The 25706-nt window shown below is 42.7% G+C and overlaps 3 protein-coding genes across 5 annotated transcripts in view; all 3 read right to left on the bottom strand.

Annotated features, from left to right (window-relative positions):
• LOC113021218 (myosin-10) overlaps positions 1-14517 on the bottom strand; it is a 67376-nt gene extending 52859 nt beyond the window's left edge. For 2 of the 3 annotated variants that reach the window (XM_026165735.2, XM_026165738.2), the window contains exons 1-3: positions 14132-14517; positions 12089-12466; positions 5181-5337 (exon numbers count right to left, since the gene is read on the bottom strand). In XM_026165735.2, coding sequence (XP_026021520.2) covers positions 5181-5337; positions 12089-12433 — 502 coding nt within the window. In that variant the 5' untranslated portion in view covers positions 12434-12466; positions 14132-14517. Of the gene's footprint in view, positions 1-5180; positions 5338-12088; positions 12467-13842; positions 13956-14131 lie in introns of those variants that run through there. The other variant, XM_026165736.2, reaches the window with a different exon arrangement.
• Positions 14518-14899: 382 nt separating this feature from the next.
• Positions 14900-20333, bottom strand: LOC113021220 (DEAD (Asp-Glu-Ala-Asp) box polypeptide 47). Its single transcript, XM_026165743.2, has 12 exons — positions 20174-20333; positions 19868-19961; positions 18816-19004; positions 18664-18735; positions 18398-18516; positions 17857-17928; positions 17588-17704; positions 17345-17491; positions 16614-16751; positions 16450-16520; positions 16141-16270; positions 14900-15251 (listed from the first exon to the last, which is right to left on the bottom strand). The coding sequence occupies exons 1-12, from the start codon at positions 20297-20299 to the stop codon at positions 15093-15095; spliced, it is 1434 nt and encodes a 477-aa protein (XP_026021528.2). The 5' UTR covers positions 20300-20333; the 3' UTR covers positions 14900-15092.
• Positions 20334-20470: 137 nt separating this feature from the next.
• On the bottom strand, positions 20471-25455 carry LOC113021219 (WW domain-binding protein 11). Its single transcript, XM_026165741.2, has 12 exons — positions 25259-25455; positions 24644-24730; positions 24502-24533; positions 24302-24395; positions 23845-24041; positions 23402-23535; positions 23135-23292; positions 22806-23039; positions 22549-22674; positions 22162-22443; positions 21826-22011; positions 20471-21732 (listed from the first exon to the last, which is right to left on the bottom strand). Exons 2-12 carry the CDS (start codon positions 24705-24707, stop codon positions 21041-21043), a joined length of 2199 nt encoding a protein of 732 aa, XP_026021526.2. The 5' UTR covers positions 24708-24730; positions 25259-25455; the 3' UTR covers positions 20471-21040.
• Between the last annotated feature and the right edge of the window lie 251 nt (positions 25456-25706).

The following is a 25706-nucleotide window of genomic DNA, read 5'->3' as shown; positions in this document are numbered from 1 at the left end:
ACCTGACACTCGGACCGGTGGCCGCCTCGCGTCTCTCCTCCTCCTGCCTCCCCTTTTCCTCACCCACCTGCTGCCCTCTGTGGGAGCTCCGCCATAGCCACCAGCAAACAACTGACATTTTTACATATCTGCCAGCATCTGGCCAATCCACCACCTTTAATTGTTCATGCCGTTACAAGAAAAAAAAATCATCGGCCCATAAAAACTAAAAATCACCATGGCCTGCATTTGTATAGCGCTTTTCTAGTCCCTAAGGACCCCAAAGCGCTTCGACCGACCGGGCAAATGCCCGGTATACCTGATGGCCAGTCCAGCTATGGTCGTGCCATCAGTTAACCCTGGCACGCGTGCCCAGGATTGCCGACCCCTGACCTATACTAAGGGAAATGCACTGCATTCTTTAGTGAGGGACTTGTAGTTCTCATGTTTAAGAAAAAGTTTTGTGATAGCATTACTTTAATTTCTGAGGTTGCATTCACTCTATAAAGGCTCACCTCCCATTCAAATCACAATGGGTTTTGTGTGAATTTACACCTAACATTAACAGTAGATTTCCCTTATACTGACAGATGCTCATCACACTGACGTCAGGATGAGTATATAGAATAAATATGGAATGAGATCTACAATACCTAAGCACAGAAAATGTCTTTACAGTAGAAGGAGACAGTAGGTTTGCTTTTCTTTTTTTAGTTATTTCTAAACAGGTTGTGTCTACAGTACCATCTGTGTTCTCAGATGTGCTGGATCTCTACCATGTGATGGAGATCAGAATAAAAATAATCTCACTGTAAAATCTGCTTTTCAAATTTGTTGATGTGAGGCTGCAAACCAGGCTGTGTTGCATACAGAAAAAAGAAAGACTCATAAATGGATGCACTCATATTGCCCTTTGTTGACAAGCAAATTACTCCTATGGAGTGCAGTCAGTATATGTGACTATCTGTGGCATTCACTTACCAGTCCTGTAAGTGAGTCGAGTGGCAGTAACATGACTATATTATACAGTTCCAACCTGAGTGTGAGGCGCACTCTTCTCATAGAGTGAAGCAGCAGTAAGAAACAGACAACTAACTCATAAAAGGATAAAAAATATGGATGAAAACTGCTGAACACAAAACACAAATGCATACTTACAATACTTACGGACAAATCTGTCATGAACTGAGCCTTGTGGCCTGAGCAGTTGAGAGGTGAAATAAGAGAAAACTGAGACACGGTGTTGTCAATTAAACAGGGGTCTAACCCTGGCTTCATCCTGACACGGAGAAGGGATGAGAATGTGGACATTCCCCACACTTGTTCTCCTGTGTTTCCTAATCAAAGCCTGAGACAGAAGGAACAAAGAAAACTGCGCTGCCACAGAGTTTCCAGCAGAGCTGCGGTTTGTATTTTTCATGTTAAGTGAAAGGCGACCAAAATGCTTTTAAGGACTTGGGGAATTTTTCCTCTTCAGTGTCTTCAGAGCCAAAACATTCTGGTTGAAAGGAAGAAAGGGACTGAACAAACTAGTAAGTGAAACAGTAAAGGGGTAGAAATAAGAGAGGCCAGCTGCTCTACTTGCTGAGAGGAGAAAGAAATCAGTAGGAGATCCCAAATAGTTTGAGATGGAGCTACAAAAGACATCCTGAACAAGACTGCAGAAATATTAAAAAGGCTGAAGTAGATTCATACAGAAGCAGCCAGCTAAATAGTGCCACTCAGAGTGACACCTCCATTCAAGATCCCAGGGGTAGGTTATTTTAGTTGCATATACAGATAAACACATCGGTATCCACGGTGATCTACCTCTGCTCACAGCAGCCCAGCAGTGGGCAACAGGCTGCTTGGACAACTATGAGAACTTGACAATGACTCAGCTCGCATAATTTAACACAGTGAGGTATGGAGAGCTGGAGCAGCGATGACCTCATTCCACTGCCTGGTTTGCCCTGCCTGTTGTGAGGGGTCCGAAAGAATGAACAGAGAGAAAGGGGGTCAGAGAGAAGAATGATGGCACCAGAGAGGTGTCCTATATCGAGACAAACACATTCTGAAGGCACAACAGGCCGGTAAGACTGAGTGTGTGTGTGTGTGTATTCAAAGTTTTGAAAACCACATTGAAGAAAATATACAAAGACAGGAGCTATATAATTAAGGTGCAACATTAACCTCATGTTATATAAATTTGTTTTCCCAGAACTTTGGGATCTAACTCTACACGAGCCACCTTAAAAGTTCCAAAACCAAACTTTAAAAATCAGATCCAAGGTCAATTTAGGCCTGAAATCTTTCAGCAACAACCATGTGGTAAAGCTGGCAGAGAGTTCACAACTTGCCTCAGAGGAAGTTAGTTAAAGTCCCATTTGGAGGTACTTCGGATTTGATATGATTTATTTAGTATGTGTTAGTACTTTGATCCATTAAAAGACATGTTTCTGTTGAAACAAATGTACCTCTACAAGCAGATATATATCTCAATATACTGGCTGGGCCTCTACACATGGTCTAAACGTGGGCGATTTTCTTATTTTTTAAATAACTGAATGTGACTTTTGGCCAGTTATGACTTCCCTGGAGTGGCGAGAGTCGCTGAAAGCAGAGACCAGAGAACAGCCTGAGGTCATGACAGGAAGCCTTCAGCACATCAGTCAGACACACAAACCCTGAAGCTTTACAGCTGCAGCAGGTCCACCAGACAGTTATAGCCCTTTTTCACTTATATCTACTCGACTTTGGACATTTTCCATCACAACCCAGCACCATCTAACGCGTGTAGTGTTTTTATAGTGATACTGCCGAAAGTCCCGTGATGTCATTTGCATGTGACACGAATGCCATGGTATGGTGATGGTATGGTGATGGTATGCCTTCTGCTTTGTCTATGGATATAGGTCAAACTCAGGGACCACAGCGTTGTTTTTTTGTGTAGCCATTTCCCTCGTTGCCAGGTTTTGAATTTTAATTTGATTTTGTGGAGGTGATGCTCTCATGACTCATTGAGTGAAGCCACATCAGCTCAGATCACTTGGAGCCCTGGCCGAATAGGTACTCCAAAAAAAGTACCAGGTACCAGGTATTACCACCTAATGAAAAACCCTAAAAACTGAGTCGAGCCTTGCCAAGTTAACATGAGCAGGTACTAGTGGGAAAGGCCTCTTACTGTCGCATAAAGCTGAAACAGGTACAAATAAACACACTATTTAAAGAATCAAAACCCTCAGATGTGAAAGAAGACTCAAGAGAAACAACAGGGAGACATGAACACTGTTGTTCTAGTGACCGCGATGGCTCAGAGCAGACAGGCTAAAGCTGTCTAAACACTGATAAACTCTAATAAAGGTTCTGCTTATCACAGCAGTCCTTCTACATCAGAAATTCAAAAACAATTAGTTGGTATTCAAACTGGGTCATGGCCTTGTGTCTTGTGGGTCTTTATATTGTAATCATGCTCACATGATGACATTTTTAGAATTACAAAAAGGAGACTAGTGTGGGCTTCAATAAAAGACCATCAAAACAAGTTGTGCAACTCTTTTCCAATAATGCATGCTCTATTAACCTTTTCCTGCTGTCTATCCTACAGCAGGCCGGGTGGATTTTGATGAGCTCCAGCTACACCGTAAGTTCAAGTATGCAACAGCTGTAGCTCAAGACATGAACCAACTATGCAGTGTATTTGCAAGATGAAAACCAATCTGTGCTGCAGGTCAAGTTAATGACAACTTGAAGACTGATGTTTTTAAAACCTGCTTTCTCACTTTGCCTCCTTCGGTGTCTGCCCTGCCTTTCTGTATCTCCTTTACTTTTGCTATAAATTCCTTTGTCACAGGGCATCAGGTCTACCAGGCGAGCCTCTCGCTACACACATTATTAGGAGCTTACAGGCTTCACTCTCGCAACTCACAGCACATTACGCTCATCTGAAACACAGAAAGAGACTACTGTCTCTTTCTGTTGAAACAAAGCAATGATATACTAAACCTTTTAGCTGACCTGGCTTAAATTTCCAAAACAATCATGTTTTTCAAACTGAACAAAAAGGAGAGGATCTCAGAACTACGGTGTTTCTATAAAAAACTAAATCAGTATCTGAAAATTCAAAGTAAGAAGTTTTGGCTGCACAAATCTAACCTTTTAAAGACATAGTGCAGACTTAAACGTGCTTATGTGCTGCATAGTAAAAGATACCACTGTACTATGATGTCAATACTGAAATTTCTACCTAAATTATAAAACATCCCCAGTGATGAGATTTTTAGCTCAACTCTTTGGGACTACATTACATCATATATCAAACATATACAGGAGCTTACGCTATTTTTGCCCTGTGTTTGATTATGGCTCAGTGGTTCTGTGATTTCAGTGGAAGCTGAAGCACCACATTTTTTCCTTTCAAACCTGCATGTGGTTCTGCGGTATTGCAGATGGTACGATGGTTCACCATAAGAGTGAGACAGAGGAACAAGCCTTGGCTTTTGGCACTACCAAGCCTTGAGTTAGAAAGTTGAAATGCTACGGCTCTCAGCTACCATGGGGCTGAAAATGCCATTTTATGTCCCCCTCCTAATCTGAGACATCCAGTCTAAGGCTCTCCTAAAAATGCCACCATTATAAAGTAAACTTCTGTCTTCATTTCAGCTTGGAAAAAATACTGCAGTGGTTTAAAAGGCAAATCAGTTCATGGTTTGGAGAAATAATTATGTAGAGAGCCAAAAACATTACATTAGCAGACCTCTGGCCAGTATTTGTGAGAACAAGCTAAGAATAAACGATGCAACTTAAAGCTTTGATGTAAAACTCTTTGCCTGGTGTTTAAAGGATAAAGACTGTGTTGAACAGCCTTGCATTACCCTGCAATTACCAATTAACTGACTGACCCCAGCCATACACCTGGAAAACCTGCCACATAGTTAATCTGCTACTTGACCCCTTCAGTGATAACAGACACCTCTCTGACCTTGTGACCTTCCACATACATTACACAACTATATTCACACACTAATCTCCAACACTATACAGGCAAACCCAATCCTGCTCGCAAGTGAGATAAACACCAAAATTCTTCAGCTTCCATTATACCTGTTTGCTAATAAGTTAAGTTACCTTTAAATGTGTTTATCACTTATTTTACTACATACTGTAGTTTTCAAGTAATCATAGCAAAAGGTCCATTTCCAAAGAGCAGATGTGTAACATACCTTGAAGCATGCAGCGGTATGCTGATTCAGAGATGGCATAAATGTGCGGAGGCATCTCATGCCTCTTCTTCCCTCTGTACATCTCAATGATGTTCTCTGAATAGATGGGCAGGTTCTTGTAGGGGTTGATGACCACGCAGAAAAGCCCAGAGTATGTCTGTATTTAAAGATATGAAACAAACAAACATGGAGGTTAATATCAAAGAGTTCTCTAAGAACTAAAAGAACATATGATTAGGTCTGTTGTGGATGTTTCTCAAGTTTGCTCACAATGATCACATAAAGGCTCAATGGAACCATAAGTGGATACAAACAGGATGTGTAAAACATTAAGGTCTTTTAGATTGAAAGGAGCATGTACATTTCTGGTTTTATAAATCATCTAGCTTGCATTTTATCAGTGCAGGAAGACTTGTCATTACCCACATTTTGGTAGCTTACATCATCATAGCTGGCATGCAAGACAGTGATAGACGCAGAGCAGAGCAGATCTGAGGGAATGCTGATAAATGAAACACTGAGCAGACACTTGTCTGTGTGCAATACCCAGAGAGCCTTTTTAAGCCAAAACAGCACCGCATTAATATGAATAATGAGTTTATGGAATATTATAAAGACTCATGTTAGAGCAAACAGTGTGCACTGCAAATGTTTAGCCTACTTTCTGACTTGCGGTGTTGCATTTGGCTATGCCATTAGCTTGACAATGTCTCCCTAGAGAGTGTGTGCGAAGGCTTCTGAGCTATGCTGTAGGCTGAATCTGACTCAACCAGAGAGCAAGGCAGACGGCGTGAGGGGCCCTGGTGGGGCAGTGGCTCTCGCTCATTCTGCAGATGCTATAGGGGCTTCACATTTCCCCTATGGATGACACAGAGAAAAGGCTGCTTCACGGTAGTATGACCTTCACACTGACATGCTAGGCTTATTCCAGGAGCCCACACAAATCTCCATTGTATTTACAGAATATAAAGTACAGCTATAGTGACTGAACCTTAAGAAAGTAATAATAACGCATACCTTGAGTTATGCCTCTTTCAGTGAGTTAATACCTCATATATAACTAAAAAAATTAGAGCCAGATGTTGAACAAAAGATAGATGGATATTATAAATCTGTGAGGCCGAGATGGCTAAACACCCTGGGCACCAGAGTCGGGCACCTCTCTGCTAGCTACTTGGAGTTACAGATATGTTTGTGCAGTGTTACTTAACACTACTTACAAAAACATGAACATAATTCCAGAGGTGCATATCTCCACCAATGATAAAAAATTCACTTGAGACCATGCTTGAATTAAGCTCATGGGTTCCAGAAGGATATCAGAGTCTGGATGAGTCTGCTCCATTTTCTTGAGAACATCAGAACAATCCTCATTTCATTTTTATTTCAACTTGATGTGGTTTTGTGAAAAATATTACACAAAATGCCCAATCGTGCACTCTCTTAAGTGTTGATGATCCAGATTCAATCTGGATCAATTCCAAGAGTTAATAACTTCTATTTTGGGCCCAACTTCACTTCTGGTTAAATTTTCAAGCAGTTGCCTTTTGAGTAATCCTGCAAAAAAAATAGGCAACAAACCAATCACTAAAACCTCTCGAGCAGAGGAGAAGTCCGGAAATAGAAATCTGATCTATGAAACTGAAATTATTTTGACGATCAGGTTCCTCTTTTGACTGTCAACATGACAAATGCAGTTCAGAAATAAATAAATTTAAAAGGCAAATGCTCCATGAACTGTTGTCCATAATAAGAGCCTTTGTTTTGAAGAGCCGTAAATATTTAAAAAGCTATTTATTCTATCGCTTCCTCAGCCATTAATATAGTACAACTAGTAAACAAAGCTACAATATTTGGAAAAGCAATCTCCTTCTGGGATCTTTTTGTATCAAAGCATCACACATCATGACACCTGCTTCATTATTAACGCTGCACCTAAGGCTGAGTACAGCACTGGGACGTCTACCTGAGTGACTCAGCAGACGATCACAAAGGACCCGGAGAGCACACAGCGTACTGTAGCTGTTACGTAACAGCTCAGTCAGGGGCCTAAGTCAGCACTGAGCAACTGATGCTGTGCTGCTGATACAGAAGAAAGAAGGCGATGAAGTAGAGAGAGGCAGACGAGGATGAAGAGCAGAGCAATGATCCAGCTGACGGAGCTCCCTGTGGTCCAATCCAATGGAGAAGCAGAGGCGTAAAAAAACACCTAGCCATGCTCTCATCCTTTCTGTAAATTGCTCCCTACATGAGGGGGAGAGAGCTGCTGAAACTCTAACTCTCCACTCTCCTTTTCGAAGGCTAATGAAAATTTAATTCCCCCGTATCTGAAAACTGGAGCCACTATAAATGGAGAGTCTGTTCTGTTTCCATGGTTTAGTTCTGCAGCATTTAGTGCAAAAGCAGCTGGTGTGGCTGCAGAGAGATACCTGGACTTGAAGTTTGCTGTATCACATTCTATGTTCATGTTTTATTTGGTTAAAACTGCACAGAGCAGACCCGCCCTTATCTATAGATTTCTTGTTCATTTTGAGGGTCAAGTAAAATGTCTTTTGTCATAAAACACTATTTTCAGCTCCTCTCTTATTCATAATGGTTTGTCACAGTGAAAAAAAAATATGATGCCAGAATATTAAGTGGTTATTATTCCTCAAACATATGCAAATATGAGAAAAATAAAATAAGGATATTCTTATTGTGAAATATCCTGCAGGATAAATCCAGTACGAAGACCATTAACAACTGCTATTGCCAACTAGCAGAGGACACAGCTAACTTAACACCGCCTGACAAGAAGCCATGCCTGGCCCAGTCCAGGAAAGAGAAGGTGATATTTCCACTGTGAAATCAGATCCAGGGGAGGGGATGCCGTGGCCTAGTAACAGCTGAGCAACACATAGCCAACAGCAGACACAACAGCCGACCCCATCTGCCACCTCTGATCAGTCAGACAGCAGGCCTACGTTGACGGGACTTTCTCCACTCCAAAAGCCGTTAAGGGCACTCTGAGTGCAGAGACTTGCTCGGCGCCACTAATCTGTGTGGACTACAGTAGACTTTGACCAGTTCCCCAACGGGGCTCTGCTTCACTGATTTCATAGCAAAGCTAATAAATACTTCAGACTTGGCTTTTGAAGTAAAACACTGGTATGTGTGGTATCCAATCAGTTTAACAGCAGCAGCAGAACGATCAAATGTATAAGCTTTAAGGCAGTGGAGCCCATTATATAAAACATACTATATGCTATCAGAAAAGCTGTATGAATCTATGGCATTACATCCACCACACATTTTATTTCTGTAGAAATCTAAGAGGCAAAATGAAGAACAATCATAGCACAGCAACAGGTTACATCATAACCAACCTAAGTTCCTCCAGAAATAGAAGTCAACCGATGACTTTAATCTAATCATATTAAAACATTTTCTCTACAAAGTTATAAGGATGAGCCTGGCCATGCAGGTTTTCTTCTCTTTCTTAGGTTGCGCCTGCTCTAGACCTGCAGGCAGATCCACTATTACAATGTAATCATTCTGAGCAGGGCCATAGTGTAGGAACTACGCAAATATTTGAAATCAATAAGAAAGAAATGGATTGTGGGTCAATACTGATGTTTAAAGTAAGAGTTTTCATACACATTTTTAGTGCAAAACTGTGATATATGAAGTTGATGATCGGTCAACAGAGTGAATATCAGCTGATACTTATAGAAAACCAATGCATGCCATAAAACAAAGAAAGAAAGAAAATCTATGTCATTATTCTCCAGGACAAGTACGTCAGAGCGGAGAGGCAGAGTGAGTGTGGGAAAAGGAACTGAGTTGATGAAGATAGGACAGACACTGAGGAGCAGAAGAGCTGAAGTAGGCGGCAGGAGACAGACAGACGGATGGTCTTTTTGCCGTGGAAGAATGCTGAGGCTTTCTGACAGCTGAGGCTTATCTAACAACACAAAGGCTTGCTTGTAGCCCAGCTAGTGAGTAGCATGGTGGCTAGCCTGTGACTCACCACCGTACAGATAGAAAGGTGCCAAATTTAGTGAGCCAGCTTGACAGGCGGCCTGACTTTACACGAAACAAGCCGTCAGCTCTACAAAGGGCCATACAAAAGAGGCTGTACAGGATAGAAAAATCACACAGAAACTAGGATTTCACTGACCAGTAACAGATGTGTGATTGTAATTAACAGTAAAGATACACACTGGAAAATTACTGGACGCCCACAGTTGACTTTTCTGCATGTTTCGGCAACAATATATAAGATTTGTTTTCTTCACAGTAACCTTAACATACAGAATGTGCATTACTGACCTACTGACTCATCTAGCTCAGCAGGAGCTCAGTCTACTCCACTTAACTTGAATTTTCAAAGCTTACACAATTGAAAATGAAATAATATAACATCACTGGGACACCAGTGTGAGGCATTCTCTCAAAGCAATACAGTTTCTAATAGGGGTGCAACAATACTCGTATCAATATTGAACCGTTCGAAACAGTGCTTTCGGTTCGGTACGCATATGTATCGAACAATACAAAATTTTTATTTTATCAACTTTTCTACTGACGATGCTGTCTGTGTTGAGCGCTCAGTGGATTTGCGCTCGACAGTGCAGCCTAGGCGGAGTAGTCGAACGCAGATTCACTGAGCGCAGGGCAAGCTAGCAAGACAGAAGTTAAGCTCTCGTTGCAACATGGCAAATTGAACCTCCCCCACCCTCATTCAGATCTGGCCTTTGGAACTATTTTGGTTTTCATGTAACGTATGACCCTGAAGGTAAGGGCGTCATGGACAAAAGTAAAACAGTTTGTTGGATGTGCCATGCAATGCTCAATTACATTGGTGGGAACTAGTGCGTTAGCGCAGTTTGCTCGTTAACGTGTTGACGCCGTCCAGCCCCAAGCACGGGGCGATCTGCGGTAACTCGTTAACCGAGATTTGCCGTGTTGTGGCGTTAACGTCATTTCAACGGGATTAACGCTGACAGCACTAGTGGGAACACAACGAATATGACTGGACATTTACTCCGACATCATCCTAGTGCAAAGACAAGTGGAAGCAGACAAAAACAACAAGCAGGCATGCTACAAACTTTACCCGAGTCATTTAGACAGCCGTTAGCACATGATTCTCCTTATGGGGACCTGATATGTTTAATATGCTGCTGAGAATATAGCCCAGAAGAAGCGTGTAGTATAGCTTTTATTTTGGAAAGAGACATTTCTCTGTAATAAACTCTCTTTTCCAAAGATGAGTGATTTCAAAACTGTACTTTTGAGTTAAAATATATATTTATAATTTTAATAAATGACAAATTAAATAGGCATGAACATTTTTTTTTTGTATCAAAAAAATATCGAACCGTGACACCAAAGTATCGAACCGAACCGTGAATTTTGTGTATCGTTGCACCCCTAGTTTCTAAGTACCTGATACATAAAGACATGGTACAGTAAGTCCTGTACTGTATAAACATACACAACAACCTGCATTGTCTGCTAGAATGTGGATTGTGATATTGGGGATTATCAACATAGGTCTTCTAAGTACAGTTAGACCAAACTACAGAGTCCCTTTAATATTAGGTTATTGAAAACAGTAATTGTGTCCTAAAGGCAAACCTATGAAAATATTTTACAGGTTTAGAAAAACAGTTAGTACAGACCTCAACTTGTAAAAGACTTGCAGAATCATATTATGACTCAGATACAGAGGTCTTTCCAATTATCTCAATTCAAAGCACAGCCTTGGGGTAGGCATTATATTATGTCTGCAGTAGATATATCAGAGCTCTGGGGGGTAAGTCAAACGCACTGGAAAGAAGTTTCAAGCACAGGGGGTTTCTTTTTCTAACAGTGAGCTAAACAGGAGAAAATTCTCTTCCTTTTAGAAAACCAACACAGTCAGACATATGTTTTCAATTTCTCTTAGGCAAGGGGACAATTAACAAGCACCAAAGCCAATTCTGAACCCAGAAAAAAACTGAAACCATGACACCATGGTATTAGGAAGAAACTGAAGAGGGAGCTGGTGGAATGACATGGAAATTCAAGCCATATGGGAAATTGCTGAAACGCTTTCTTCCATTTTGGTAGCGGCAAATTATAATAATACTTTTAAGCATTTGACGATTGCAATGCGTTGCTGCATTCACTTTATCACATCTTGTTGGATGAAAGGCTCATTTATAAGTGCAACGAGTCACCCAGCAGCGCCCGAACCACAGTCTCTCAGGTAAAAACTAACCCACATTCTATTCCTGGTAAACATGTCACTAAATGGGTCAAGATCGCGTCACAGAGCTGCTTCATCTGTGGTGAAACTGGATTATGGGGACAGAAGCGATGCAGTGATAGAGACCACTCCAGACACTGCGTAAAAATTCACTACTACAAAACATTTAGATATACAGACACCAGAGATTTTCCTGACTGGTCTACATGTGTAATATATTTTAAAAAATGGCCATGTGGATGAGAAAAACTGAACTGATAGGGTTGTTTTGTGATCTGAGAAACAGCTAAAATAAAGGAATGTGGGGGTTAGGGTGACACCAGCAAGGTTTATGGCAAAGGTCTGTCTTTAGCCAAGGTGAGAGAGAAGTTATGGCATTTAAGACCATAGAGCTCTGTCAGTCATTCTGTGTGCAAATATGTGAGTGTGTTTGTGTGGTCATGAGTCACTCAGATGAGCTGCTTTTTTCCCTAAACAAAGATGGATAAATATCAGATCTCACTTTTAACCAAGACTGTAAGACAGGTGACTAAACACGAAACAACTGCCTGCAACGAGCAGAACAGCCAGAGAAATCATTTTGAGGTCAACCATCCACCAGTGTGTTGAGTTTACAGTAAACTGTTAGAAAAAAAAAAGAACCTTTTGAAGGCTCCAGGTCTAAGTCACTCACATATATGAGTCCAGAGTAGTAGCGGTCCTTCAGGTTGTGCAGCACAGACGCCTCATTCAGGCAGGTGAGTTCAGCCATGTCTTCCACCTTGCTAAATTTGGGTGGGTTCATCTTCTGGATGTCATCCTTGTTGATCACCACCTTTTTACCATTCTCTGCCAACTCCACTAGCACTTCCTCGCCACGCTCTTCTCGGATACCCGCCGCCTCAAAGCCATGGCGCTCGGAGGGGACCCACACTAGCTTCTTGGCCGTCCAGTCAGCCTGTGTGGCTGGGTTGTAAACCACAGCCCGGTCCACAAACAGGTAGCGCTCTGGGTCCTCTTGCCCACTCCGATGAGACATTTTAACTGGGAATGATCACCACAATATGGCCACCTAGAAGAAAAGGGGGTGCAGCGATAAGTAGCAAAACGTGAAATTTAGTCAAATTTTACATCTCACCCTATGTGATCAACAGGAGTGTGTGTGTGTTTGATCGCAATGGGATTGCACTGGTCACTTCATAGGAAGTAACCTTTCTGCAAACAGCTGCACTCTGACTGTAGTCACTCTCAGAGTGAGTGATGGAGGTTTGCAGATAACTAGCTAATTTATAAATACAAACGGATTGCTAACATGCTGCCATCAGTCTGAATGAGTCATTGTCAGCGAGCACAACTCAAAGGTACTCCACACAACTGGCTGCCAGCTGGTTATATTCTAGTTATATTCCTATAAAACAGGAACACTGCTTAGTGCAACAGTTAAATATACATTTCTGTTAAATGTGAATTTCTGTCTATGTAGACAGCAACGGTGATGTTTGAAGATATATTACAATTAACTGGTGTATTATCAGAAAAGGACTGCATGTAGATGCCAATTTCACCCCATTCAATAGCAGACTGAATCTGTCGTATGTTAGGTTTTAGTGAATAAATGAATAAATAAATAACTGAAGTGAGATAAAAACTTCAACTTTGAGGGCATGATTTGCAGTTGAAAGAATGTGATATATACTACTGCAATTCTCAGCAGATGGCAAAGTAGTTCTGTTAAAATAACATCGCATTATGAACTTAGTGTCTGGTGATTCCCACTTGTAGTCATCACTATAGATCCAATAATGGCAGAAACGTCCAGTGACACTAATACTTATGAATTTAGTAGAATTCACTGATCATTATACATCACATAGATATGCATGAATTTAAGTATGTCTCTTGATTCATAGCTGGTATAATAAAGTAATACAGTGAAGAAGGGAACTCATATGTCAGACAATCAAATAAAAGTTGCGAGTCAGACTTCAGTGTAGGTTTGGCAGCCTGGCACTGCACAACAATAATGCGCGTACTGCGGAGACTACACCGCTCTGCCAGAAAACCAAACGGGACAGATGGACGACGTACTGTGAGTGTCACATACAATAAGTCGCTCTCGTTCTCCAGGGAGCTCGCTGTATACAAAATAACCCGAATTTTAACACCTATCCAGGTAGCTCTGGAAACTATAAACGCCTGAAACATGCAGCTGAAGTCGCCCTTCCAAATATTAGGCTAATAACTGCGTAATAAACCTGCGCAACTGACGGAGCTAGCTACATAAGTGGGTAACGGGAATAAGTCACGACACGGTTAATTTAAAAGAACGAGTAACAGCGGCTAAAAGTTATTGTCTGGAGAACAACCATTAGGATAAACAAAAATAAGGTTACTGTCGGAGAAAATTATTGTCATGAGCCAAAAGAAAGAGTCATAAAGCTAGCTTACCACAGTCTGCACTTTTTCTGTTACGTATTAAGAGTTCAGGTGTTACCAATTAACACGTTTCTATGGTGAGAGAAAAAAGAGAGAGAAAGAGTCCTCGAGGTCAACCAGAGCGCTTATGACGCCGAGCGGTGGATTTTGAACCCCGCTACTCAAATAAAGACTACAGCCAAAGTAAGTTTCCAGAGCGACCTCCATCCCCTATCCCGGAGGCTGCTCGCTCACTGACGCCGTAATAATCACCACGCGCCCCATCGTTCTTCGCCCTCGCGGCTGGCGCGAGCAAACTTACCTGCAGCAGTCAGAACCTGTTCACAAAGCTCCCCCTGATTCGACCCTGAACGCAACTATACAGCTGCTAGCCACAAGAGAAATGCAGGCATGTATCTGGGCTTCGGTATGCACCACAGTGCACAGTGCTGCCTCCACACTGGGGCCCCTCCTAAAGAGAGCAGGCTTGACCACCGCTGCTCCCGCCTACGGTGGACTGTGCGCACTAGAAAGTGATCGCGCAGATCAATACGCCACACTGTCGCACTCTTGTCAGGATTCAGCCGCTAATAAATTTTTATGTGCGTGCCTTCACGCCTGTCAGAATCCCCTCAATGGCATTAATGAAGGCAGCAATAATGAATACACTGTCGGGCATTATGCTGCGGTGGATACCTTTTAAGATCTATCCCACAAATATCTAGGCACTGCACACCCACTACATGCAGCCTAGAAGCGATTGGGCTCTCGCTTTGCGGTCTTTCTCTGCCCTTCTCCACTATTGGCTGGAACAAACCAACCCCCCAATTTGCTGCAAACCACTGACAAGCATAAAAAAAACCCAAAACATAATAACTATTGCAACTGCTGCTTGCATGCATTATAAAACCGCCTCAATTTGCCACGCATTGTTATTGTTGTCTAATACCTCACATGTTTTCTAAACAAAAAAGCTAGAAAACAAGAAGGGTTAAGTACTTCTTAATAAAACATAATGTGGCTTTTGACTGAAACAGCTCCCTCTTGTGTCTGAAAGCAACATCAGCAGCGGCACCAGCTCACACAATCGTGCGACTTCTTGAGTTTTATTACAAATGGAAACATGTCACCAGGGGCGAGAAAAACATGTGTTTTCTGTAATTAAATAGTCATTCACTTTACTAAGGAAGCAGTGGAAAACGTGTCATAACAATGAAAGTTTCAAAAGACGGTAAAGGCGTTGTATGTCATAGTTCTGTACAGTCTGTTAATGTTGGGGCTCTTCAGCGTCCGCCCCTCCAGGCTCCTCCGCCACGCTTCTTCCCTCCTCCTCCTCCTCCTCCTTTAACCTTCTTCCTCACGCCGGTCGCCTGTTCCGTGTCATCATCGTCTCCGTCCCCTCTTTTAGGCCTTTTCCTTTTGTCGCCTTGCTCCTTCATTTCCTGGGGAACACAAACGTTTTCTTAATGTTCATCTACACTAATAGCTGACTATATTCTATATACAGGCATTTTAGGTCAAGACGGAACAAGTTTAATTTTAAAAAATCAAACATTTCTAAATATGTATTTTTGAAGAAATTAGCCAAGGTTTAGCCAAGTTTCAAACATTTGTTCGTAACTTTTAGTTTATGCTTGCAGTCATTGCTCTTTTAAATATATGGTTACATTTAAATCATTACACTCCCCAACAACTTTACCACCTACACCTGCCTGTTAATGCAAATATCCAGTGTGGTCAGTTCTCTGGTCATCTGCTTCGAAACTTGAAGCAGATGACCTGCGGCAGCAGAAGACCACACAGAGTGCTGCTCCGGTCAGCAAAAATCAAGGAACTGAAGCTAGAAGCTGCATGGTCCCATGAAACAGAAGGACAACAGAAGATTGGAAAAATGTTGCCTTGTGTGATGAGTGTTGATTTCTGCTGCCACAATTGGATAGGATGGTAACAGTTGGCATAAACGACATTTTATCAACAGCTCAGGTTGCTGGTGGTGTAATGGTTTTGGGGATATTTTTCCAGCACACTTTGGGATCCTTAGCACCAACTGTTTACTGTTCATACACCACAGCCTGTCTGATCATGTCCATCTGTTTATGACCACGCTGTATCCATCTTCTGATGGCTGATTTCAAGAGGATAACACACTGTGTCACAAAGCTCAAATCACCTCATGTAGAAACATACCACTAAATACTGATGCATTGGCCAGGCAGGCTCAGACGGGTTTATGCACCATTGTTTTCACACAGCATGTTTTTTTCTTCTTCAAATTTTAGGCTATACCTGACAAATACAGAGAAAAGACACAATAAAGACAGGATGACTTACTATTTTGGCAAATCTCTGGGCCTCGCTCACCCTCTCCACCAGCATCATCACTTCCTCCTCTTGGGTTGGAAAGGCTGGAAGTTTCTTCCCAATCAAGCTTTCAATTCGCTGGAAAAGCTCCACATCATACCTATGGTTATATGGACACCAGACACATTTACTTGCTGCAGTGACCTTCCTCTCCAAACCACAGTATTGCACAACTTACTCAACCATGTCAAAATGGTATAAAAATGGCAATAAGTGGAAACAAAGCAGAGATGTTATTGTATATGGAATGACTGGTGACAATAAAAAGGCCCTTCTTACTGAGTGACGAAAGTGATGGATTTTCCAGATCGTCCTGCTCTGGCTGTTCGGCCAACCCTGTGAATATAGTCCTGTAGGATCAAACACATCCACAGATCAGCTCATCGGTGAAGTGAAATAAATCATCAAACGCACCACCAACATGATTATCAGCGCCTCGGTACCTTAGAGTGAGTGGGAATGTCATAGTTGATGACGCAGTCGACATGAGGAATATCCAGTCCTCTGGATGCCACGTCAGTCGCCAGCAGCACCGACCGAGACTTGGACTTGAACTTGTTCAGAGCTCCAAGACGTTTATTCTGCACGGCGAAGGAAGGAAGATCCAGATCACATCACAGTATCCACCAGAAAGAAAAAGGGAAAACTTTCACTTCCTTAAAAACTCCATTTGATAAATGTCTGTGTGCATATTTACACACAACTCATATCATACATTAGGTCACATTTGCTGTAATGCCACAAAACCAGAAAGAGGGCTGACATCCAGCCAAACGGGACCAAAGCTGGTCAACATTCACTTTCATTCATGAGTGAAAGAAATTTTTCTTGGTCTACAAAAACAGCATCTTAGATGGTGCAAAGAGCTCTATTCAAACATTTAAGTGAACTGCAGCCTGATTTGAATGTAGATTTGATTGTAGACTGCTTATGGTAAACTGCAGACCATGACAATGACTTCCAGATGTTTCCAAATGGTACAAAAAGTACACTAACTTGCATGTAAAGTTAATTAAGCATGACTTTAGCATGTGTTGCAAGTGTGATCGTAAACCAAACTGTTTACAGGGTTTTATAGTATGCGTAGGTAATGCTGACAGAGCAGCAGGCACTATAATGAATGCTAACATCTCAGGTTAAATCCTTATACTCAACCGAGTCTCTGAAGCTTTACCTGACTCATCTGCCCATGTAGAGGGATAGCAGTGATGCCGAGGTTCCTCAACAACAGCGCCACCCGCTGGGCTGTGTTACACGTGCTGCAGAAAATAATAAAGGAGTTCCCGGCCAGCTCGTTCAGGATGGAAACCAGGTAGCAGTCCTGTTGGCAAAACCAAGAGCTAAACTTACTGAATATAAAACAGCTTCAGCAGGTCACAAACACAACTGTCAGCACATGTACACGTGTGCACCCTACCTTGTACTTAGATGGTATAAAGATGTAGTACTGCTGCAGTTTGTCTACTGTGGAGTATTTCGTAGACACCGCGCACTTCACAGGATCTTTCAAAGCTGCTCTCTCTAGTTTCTGGACCTGTAAACATATGACAGAAGGTCAGGCAAAGGCTACTCTGGCAGCTGCTTATTACTGTCCCCCATAATGTGCAGGACAAGGACGGCTAAAAGAAACGCGACTAACATTCTCCGTCATCTAGAGTCGACAAAGAGAGAAGAACACAAAGATACCTTTTTGGTCATGGTAGCCGAGAACAAGAAAGTGCGTCTTTCTCTTGGGATCACCTTCAAGATTTTATCCACCTGGTAAAAAAATAAATAATAATAGGTATAAAAATGACAGTTTACATCAGCTACATGCTTCTTGAAATTTGTACAGGTTAAATTCTCGAAAACCTTCTCTGTTTATAGGCAAAGAGCTTCACAAATGGACACGTCACAGGCGCAAATCTAGCCTGAGGCGTTGGAGGTGTGGAGCCCGTAGCCAGCAGGTTTTTAATTTAAAGCTCAGCCTATCAGCTATTTGTAATCTTTCAAAATGCTCCACTGTCAACCAAAAAAATATACGTCAACTTGGGTTTTTACCAGCTTACGGCCAGTAATGCGAAGTTTAGGTAAATTTCACTTTTTGGATTTAAACTGCCATAAAGGTTGTCACATTCACTTTAAAATGCTTTCATCAATAACCTTTGAGCCTGCCATTTAACAGCACACTGAGGAGGATGTGGCTGAGGTGCTATAGTGAGTCTCCTACCAATAGGAAGCTACTGACCTCAGTTTCGAAGTCCATGTTGAGGATTCTGTCTGCTTCATCCATGACCAGGAACTTCAGCGCTCGTAGAGAGAAGCCCTTTGTGTTCTCGAGGTGATCGATCAAACGACCGGGCGTGGCTGGAAAAAAAACAAAACGATTTTTTTACTTAAAAGTATATCATCAAAATCAGTTTATAAAGGATACAAACATTACAACAGTGGGTGAACATAAGCAGACGTGTGAAGTGTGAAAAATATGCAACGTTCTTAAAGGTAAAGTCTTACCAATAACGATGTGCGGCTTTTTCGCTAACACCAGGGACTGGGACATCATGTCGATTCCACCAACTATCACGGCTGCAACGGAAGACAGACGGATTTAGACCACAGAGCCTCCCGCACTACTGCAAGCCGCCTCACCTTTCAAGGACACGTACCGCACTTAACGCCGATACTGGAGCCCAGGGCCTCAAACTGCTCAGAGATCTGAAATGCCAACTCTCTAGTGGGGGTGAGAACAAGTGTGTGAAGCCTCTGGGGGGAGGCCAGCAGCGACTGGAGGATAGGCAGAGCGAAGGCACCGGTCTTTCCTGAACCAGTCTCCGCCAGGCCAATAACATCCTTCCCTGCAGGTCACAAGGAGACAAGAAATGTTACGCACTTTAACCTTTAGAGATTTAAACAAGTCCTGAGATTCAGACTGAAGCGCTGCTCCTTTAGCTTCAGTCCATGTTAAATCGTAATGATTCACAGAGAAATATGGAGAAGTTTCATATGTTACACGTACAGATATGAGGTGTGTAATCACGGTATGAATTTGAGCACAAACTGATTTCCAATCCTCTGCTGAGATTTCAGATTTCAAATCCCTGGGCCATGCATTTAGCCCATCATCTCTGATTAACAGGATATTTGCTGTCATTGTTACTTCAACTTGTTTTTTTGATGGTCTAGTACAATGATGCACAAATGGTGGCTATGCTAATGCCAAAACAAAGCTGAAAAGTAGCCATACAAAAACATATAAAAACAAGTTCATGAATATTTGAGCATTCAGGGGCTGGTAGTGTCGGAGTAAATCTGCCTCTTTTAATAATTCAATTTATTCATGTCCTTTCTTCACTTTGTATAATAAACATTTGTCCCAGTCTTGTAGAAAGTTTTCTTCTTTCTTTTTCTGTCTGTATGCGAGTTTGTCCATCACAAGGATCTCCTCAACAACAACCACCCATTGTCTACAGCTCATTGTTTAAAACCTTAGGGGACTTAAACAGCATGGACGCAAATGGCCTCTAAGATGATCCAAATAGAGGATCTGAAACAATCGTTGGAATTACATAACTAAATATTTCCCGCAGAGCGAAAAGAATTTTATTCCAGAAGGGTTGTATTTTTCCTGATGTCCAAAAATGTGCGTATGGTTGTTCCGTGTGATCATGTACTGTTACTTGAGTAAAACTGACAGAAAGAGGTAAGCGTGATTTCTCACCTTGCAGAGCCACCGGTATAGCTTCTATCTGGATCTTCGTGGGGCTCTTCCATCCCAGCTGATCACAAGCCTCGCATAGGACATCAGTAACACCCTGTCGGAAGCAGACAAAAGGTAGAAATCTTTGTAACACGATCGTAATTGTGTACTAGCGCCGTATATGTCTCACAGACATATCCCATTCATATTTAAAAGGATAAAATGAGGTTTACATAACACAGCGGAGTTGTAGCTAACTCGAACAGCAGTGGTCTCTCCGTGTTAATGTGCCTGACTCTTTTCCTTCACTCGCTGAAGCAAACCTACCAGATCCTTGAAGCTCTTCACCGTCTCGTCGTTTTCTCCGCCATCACCGTGATCGCTTCCTTCATCGCTGCTCGAAATTTCGAGTGTTTCGTCTGTGTTTGGCTTCACGCTCTCCTCGTCCGCCATGCTTTTCGCCCCAACGTGTCGTCAGTTCCGCACTGCGCAGATGCGGAAACGAGTTCGAGCTTAAGCCGCAGTGGATGATGGAAGTTTGTGTTTACGACCGAAAACGCCAGTGATTGGCTAAAAATACGACATGGGAATTTCTGTCGCGGATTGATTCACACTGAAACAAGATTAAACCAGTTTTTTGAGTTTTTATTTGGCTGAAGATCAAACAGTTTTACACTTTTACTGTTGTCAGTGGTTGGAAAACATTCTATAACTATTTTTATGTTAGGAGATCTGCAATAAAAAAAACAGAAAAAAGTAATACAAGATTGCTTCTAAGGTCAAGTTGCAAACAGGTGGTTGGAAGAAAAACAATTTCAGAGTTAAAAAACAAGACAAAAAAAACAAAACAATATGCTGGATGTGAAAAAGCACTTCTGTGCAGAGCATAGTGTTCTTCTCTTGAATTGACTATGCAAGTTACCCAGTAAAATAAACAGATTTCTTACTCTTTTTGAAATGCACATTCTTGTTGATGCAACAAAAATCTAACCCAGATCAAATGAATATGAGCCTGTAGAGAACAAAGCTGAGGGTGTAGTGGCCTTTCACTGGTAGGTGACAGACAAACTGATTCTAGCTGAAAGTTTGAAGACGGCTACCTCTATAACTCTGCACAGAAAACACAAAACAAACACACTGCTGTTGTTCAGCTTGCCACACTGATCATCATTATCGGCAGTACGCTCCCGAGTCTTAGAGGAGTCCCTCCATCTCCCTCATAAAGGCTTCATACACCTGGTCTTTAGTCTTCATGTTGGGCTGAGACACAGCACCCATCTGTGATGGATTGGCCACGCCCATAGGAGCTGTTGCTGTGCTGTGCTGTTTCTGCCACTGGCCTCCTCCCACACCTTCATCTCCCCTCCTTCCTCCAACAGAACCCCCTGCTTTCTCCATGGGCCCAGGTGCTGCTCCTGGCATTGTTCCAACCTTGTCCCTACGCACCCTCAGCGCTGTGGGCACAAAGCGGGTCACCTCTGCCTTGGGATTGATAATTTGAGGTTTGGCAGAGATGGTAGCCCCGCCTGCACCGGCACCTGCTGCCAGGTTGCCTCCTGCAGCTGCGACAGAGGTGATGTTTGCGCGTTTTTCGATGGTGGGAGGGTGGTGATGGCTGGGGGGATTGCTGCCCGGATTGGTGCCTGTGGAGGCAGCAGCTGTCCCAGGCGGAGGGGGCATCTGCATGACACCAGGTCGCATGGGCATGGCAGGGGGTTGCAGGTTGGTCTGTAAACCGTCCTGGCTGGATCCTGAGCCTTTTTGTCGCTGAACAATGTTTGGAGGAGCACTCAGCACATTGGAATTGAGAGGTGGAGGGAAGAGAGACAGAGGTGGTGCAAGAGGACGCGGAGGCCCTCCAGCTCTTGGGGGAGGAGGCGGGATACCTACAAGGAGAAAAAAAAACATAAATGAGAAATGCATTCAACAGAAGTTCTCACTATTTTATATCTTTAGATTGCCTCCACACACGTGCCTACCTGGTGGTGCTGGGGGTGGTAATCTGGGAGGTGGACCACGTGGTGGAGGGCCTGGTGGAAGGCCAGGAGGGGGGCCTGGTGGAGGACCAGGTGGTCGACCTGGTGGAGGCCCAGGAGGCAGAAGCCGAGGCATTGGAGCCCTCATTCCTGCAGGCATGCCAGGAGGCCTCAAGAACGGAGGAGCACCTGAAGATAACAGAAGATCTCTTTGAAAAAACGATGCAGAGCACTCACACTTAGAGAAGTAGAAGACCCCCACAGAACAGGCACAGGAAATTATTCTAGTATGACTTCAGAGTTGAAGCAATCAATCTTTTAGCTAATCAGAATGCGAACCTGGTGGGGGGCCAGGAGGTGGGCCAGATGGTGGACCAGGAGGCCTCATTGGTGGTGCCGGAGGTGGACCAAGTGGTGGAGGTCCTGTCATCGGTGGCCCTTGCATGTGTGGAGGCCCTTGCTGTCCCGTGGTCCCAGCTGGAGGGGGTAGTCGCTGATTGGCCATGAGATGGGACTGGTTGTCCCCTGGAGGGCCTCTGTCCTCGATGTCAGAGCTGTCTGATTCATCTGTGTATTCTTCCTCTACCTCTTCTTCTTCCTCCTCGTCAGGAACTGACTGACCTGAAGACAAAAAATGAACAAATAAAAATGGCATAGCATATCATCATACAAAGAAAAGACACTGTGAGGAGCACTAGCTTAGTAAGTGCTTAGCACTAACAGTACCTGCCATCCTTAACATCATGGCTTGCAGAGGTGTAATGGCCTTGGTCTTCTTCACAACCCTCTTCTTCTTCCTTTTTCCTTCACGGGGTGCCTCTGCAGGCATATCTGCGAAACGTACGCTACGACCTGCAGTAGTTAAATAATAACAAATTCAGGAATACAACAGAATAGAAACAGTTATAAGATCAAGAGATAAATAAAGGCAACAAAGACGTGAGTTGAGGCTTAAATGTGTTGAAGCAGTCAGAAACACTCACCACCATGTCTTTCACTTCTGTCTCTATCTTCTTCTCGTTCTCTCTCATCGTCCTGCCTGTCCAAGCGCATTCTCTGTTCACCATCTCCCCCTTCATCTCTCTCTTCTTCACTGATGTCTTCAGAGTCGCTGTCGTCATCAATATCGTCCTGATCTCTGTCGCTCTCACTCCCGCTGTCCCGATCTCTCCCCAAATCCATTGCAGAGTCCTTTTCAAATCCAGGAATGGAAGGCTCTGTTCAAAGGAGAAATAGTGTAACAAGAAGAAATGTTAAATTATAGGTGGAAAAAAATCATTTGATTATCAGAGGGAAACTGGCTGTATCTCACCTGCATCTGTGCCGTAACCGCGTCGAGCAGGTCCATACAGTGCCAGGACCTGAGGAGGTGGGGGGCCAGGTGGAGGCCCAGGGGGCTTCTTCCCTGGAGGTAAGCGTGGGACACCTGGCACTGTTGCCAATGCTGGTCCGGAGGACGATGGTCCTTTACTAAGACATGCATAAAAACAGAATTAACTCAACTGCCCATTAAAATTCTAAAATGTCACATACGGAGTTTAACTGCTGAAACTTTTACTACTCATTGAATGAGTCTTACCCAAAAGTGGAGCTCTTCTTCAATATGGAGGGAGGCTGAGCCCCTGGTAGTGGGATGTCCTGGATGTGGATACTGGATGGGGCATGAGGCATGTCTGGTAGAGGGATACTGTCAACCTCCACCAACTCTGCATTCTGAAAAAGAGGAAACGTCACACAACAGAGTAAACAGAGAGCACAACAAAGGATAAATAAGGTAATGGAGCACACATCTGAAGCAATCAAGCTCAAGACAAATAAAAGACGAGTAATGGGTTTTGGTGTCTGCCCCAAAATATTCATAATCCTGACTTTTAAGATTTTTTTGCAGCCCAACAAGGCGTACACAAGCCTGTAGGACAATGTGCATACAATATACCTCTCATTCCTGCATCAATTTATGCAAGAATTATTATAAACTGAGGAACCCCGCCCCCCAAAACTGTCATGTAGTTTCCAACACACCTTGACTGAGTCAAAATAAAGAGACAGCTGCCCTCTTTTAGTCTCATAGTCCAGTTCAAGTTTGCGTAGCTCTTTGTAGGTTTCAGGATTCTCTCTTTCGTACAGACGAACAATGCGCTCAAATGTCTCACGCAACTTCTTCCTCTTGTCCCGCAACACCTTCTCATTCAGCAACGGCTGCTGAACTGGGTTGAACTCTGTTCAGAAACAAAGTAATTATTTTCATTAGAAAAGCAGCAAATTAATTGTAGAATTCAGATTTTGACTGTGATTTTCTGCTGTTACCTAAAGGCCTGAAATACTTAAATACACACACTAATTATATATAGCATTAATCTACTGATACATGTGTTCCACAAGCTCAGGTCCTCTACAAGTGGCAAACATACAACTAAATAGTTACAACTAAATATATCTCTAACATCTAAATTGCATAAACTCTGCCCTGTCATCTCACCCATCTCATCCAGCTTCTCCATGTCTCTGATGATCTGTCTGGGATCCTTCATCTTCAGGACTGCTGCTCTCACCATCATCCTCTGCTTCTTGTTCTAATATTTCCAAATGAAAACGATGTTACCATCATATTATCACAGTATTGTTATCCTGTATTGCATATTTAGAAATATCTTTTTTTTTTAAGTGAATGGTTCTAACCTTTTTTAACTCCCTTTTTCTGGCCTCCTTTCCTGTAGAAGGGGGGGAAGAAATGACCATTTTTATATCTAATCAGCAACTGAGCAATATCCAGCAGATCAATTCATGATTGAATTAGCGCCAGTTTGTTATCAGCACTTACTGGCCTGGTCGGTGGGATTCATAAACTTCCCACTCTTGGTGGAGGAGGTTGAACGTCGCCCCATTGTGACGGTAGGTCTCCTTCACGCTGCCATGTAATACAGCAAAACAGAAGAGAAGTGACTTGTAAAGGAAACCTTACGTTGTTATTTTGTGGTACGTTCAAGAATAAGTCGGATTTTGTCACAACCTAAAAATAACACTTTTAGCTCATATTTATGAATCACTGAGACTTTAAACAATGTTTGAATTCATTTTTGACAAATTGCAGCCTCCTTTTTGTTAATTCTAACTTCGATATCAAGGCAGTTTAACCAAACTATCTACAATACACGCCTTAAAGAATTTTACTGTTAGCTATTATTAGCAAAGAAGATAAGAAAGTTGACAATCAACGCACGAGTCAAACTATCTAAGCTCTTTGCACAATTAAACTATTGAATGAGCTGATAAACACCACAGAGCCAATCAAACATTTGTAACACATACATACATATGTTAAATCATGCCGGTCAAAAGCATTTGCCTGGCAGGTTAGCGGCTAACGTTAGCTTGCACTTATAGCTAGGCCCGCGTTAGCAACGAAAGCAGCACAGGAGGGAAAAATTCACTGTACCTTTTGTTCAGTAAAAACTCACAGGGCACAACGCCCTACACACACGCACACCTCCGTGTGCCAAAAGCAATGCAACACGTTTTGCGTACGTCCTGAAAGAGAAATCCAAACCCCCCAGGATTGAATATCACACCGTGGCTTCGCTAACTGTCCGCCATGTTTACTGCCGCGAATGAAAGCGGAAAGGCGATTTTGACGTCATCAAAACAAGCGAGCAGTGAAAGAAAAATAAAACTAACTGGGCGAACGGTATTATTTAAAACTTCACTTCATAGCATTTGTACATATACTAGGACTTTATCATATTCATATTGTGTGGCGCAATGTAACTCTAATGATAATGAAGGGTGATTCTCGTTACAGGTTCCAAGACTGCAATCTAGCGATACTGCCCCCTGATGGTTACAAGCAGCAATTACAACCTCGCTGCACTGATGTGCCAAAAAGT

This window comes from Astatotilapia calliptera, chromosome 4 (assembly GCF_964374335.1).
Source record: "Astatotilapia calliptera chromosome 4, fAstCal68.1, whole genome shotgun sequence".
NCBI classification, from domain to species: domain Eukaryota; kingdom Metazoa; phylum Chordata; class Actinopteri; order Cichliformes; family Cichlidae; genus Astatotilapia; species Astatotilapia calliptera.
The sequence above is the reverse complement of the archived record's forward strand: the minus strand, read 5'-3'. Positions and strand labels throughout refer to the sequence as shown.

Bases quoted from the DNA above. Each gene is read 5' to 3' on its own strand.
- LOC113021220 (XM_026165743.2), bottom strand. From the start codon at position 20,299: ATGGCGGACGAGGAGAGCGTGAAGCCAAACACAGACGAAACACTCGAA. The intron at 18,517-18,663 runs GTAAGACTTTAC...TTTTTTTTCCAG, and splicing joins AAAGCCGCACATCGTTATTG to CCACGCCCGGTCGTTTGATC. The intron at 17,492-17,587 runs GTAGGGTGCACA...TTTTGCCAACAG, and splicing joins TTATACCATCTAAGTACAAG to GACTGCTACCTGGTTTCCAT.
- LOC113021219 (XM_026165741.2), bottom strand. From the start codon at position 24,707: ATGGGGCGACGTTCAACCTCCTCCACCAAGAGTGGGAAGTTTATGAAT. The intron at 24,396-24,501 runs GTTAGAACCATT...TGGAAATATTAG, and splicing joins GAAAAAGGGAGTTAAAAAAG to AACAAGAAGCAGAGGATGAT. The intron at 22,444-22,548 runs GTACTGTTAGTG...TTTTGTCTTCAG, and splicing joins CATGATGTTAAGGATGGCAG to GTCAGTCAGTTCCTGACGAG.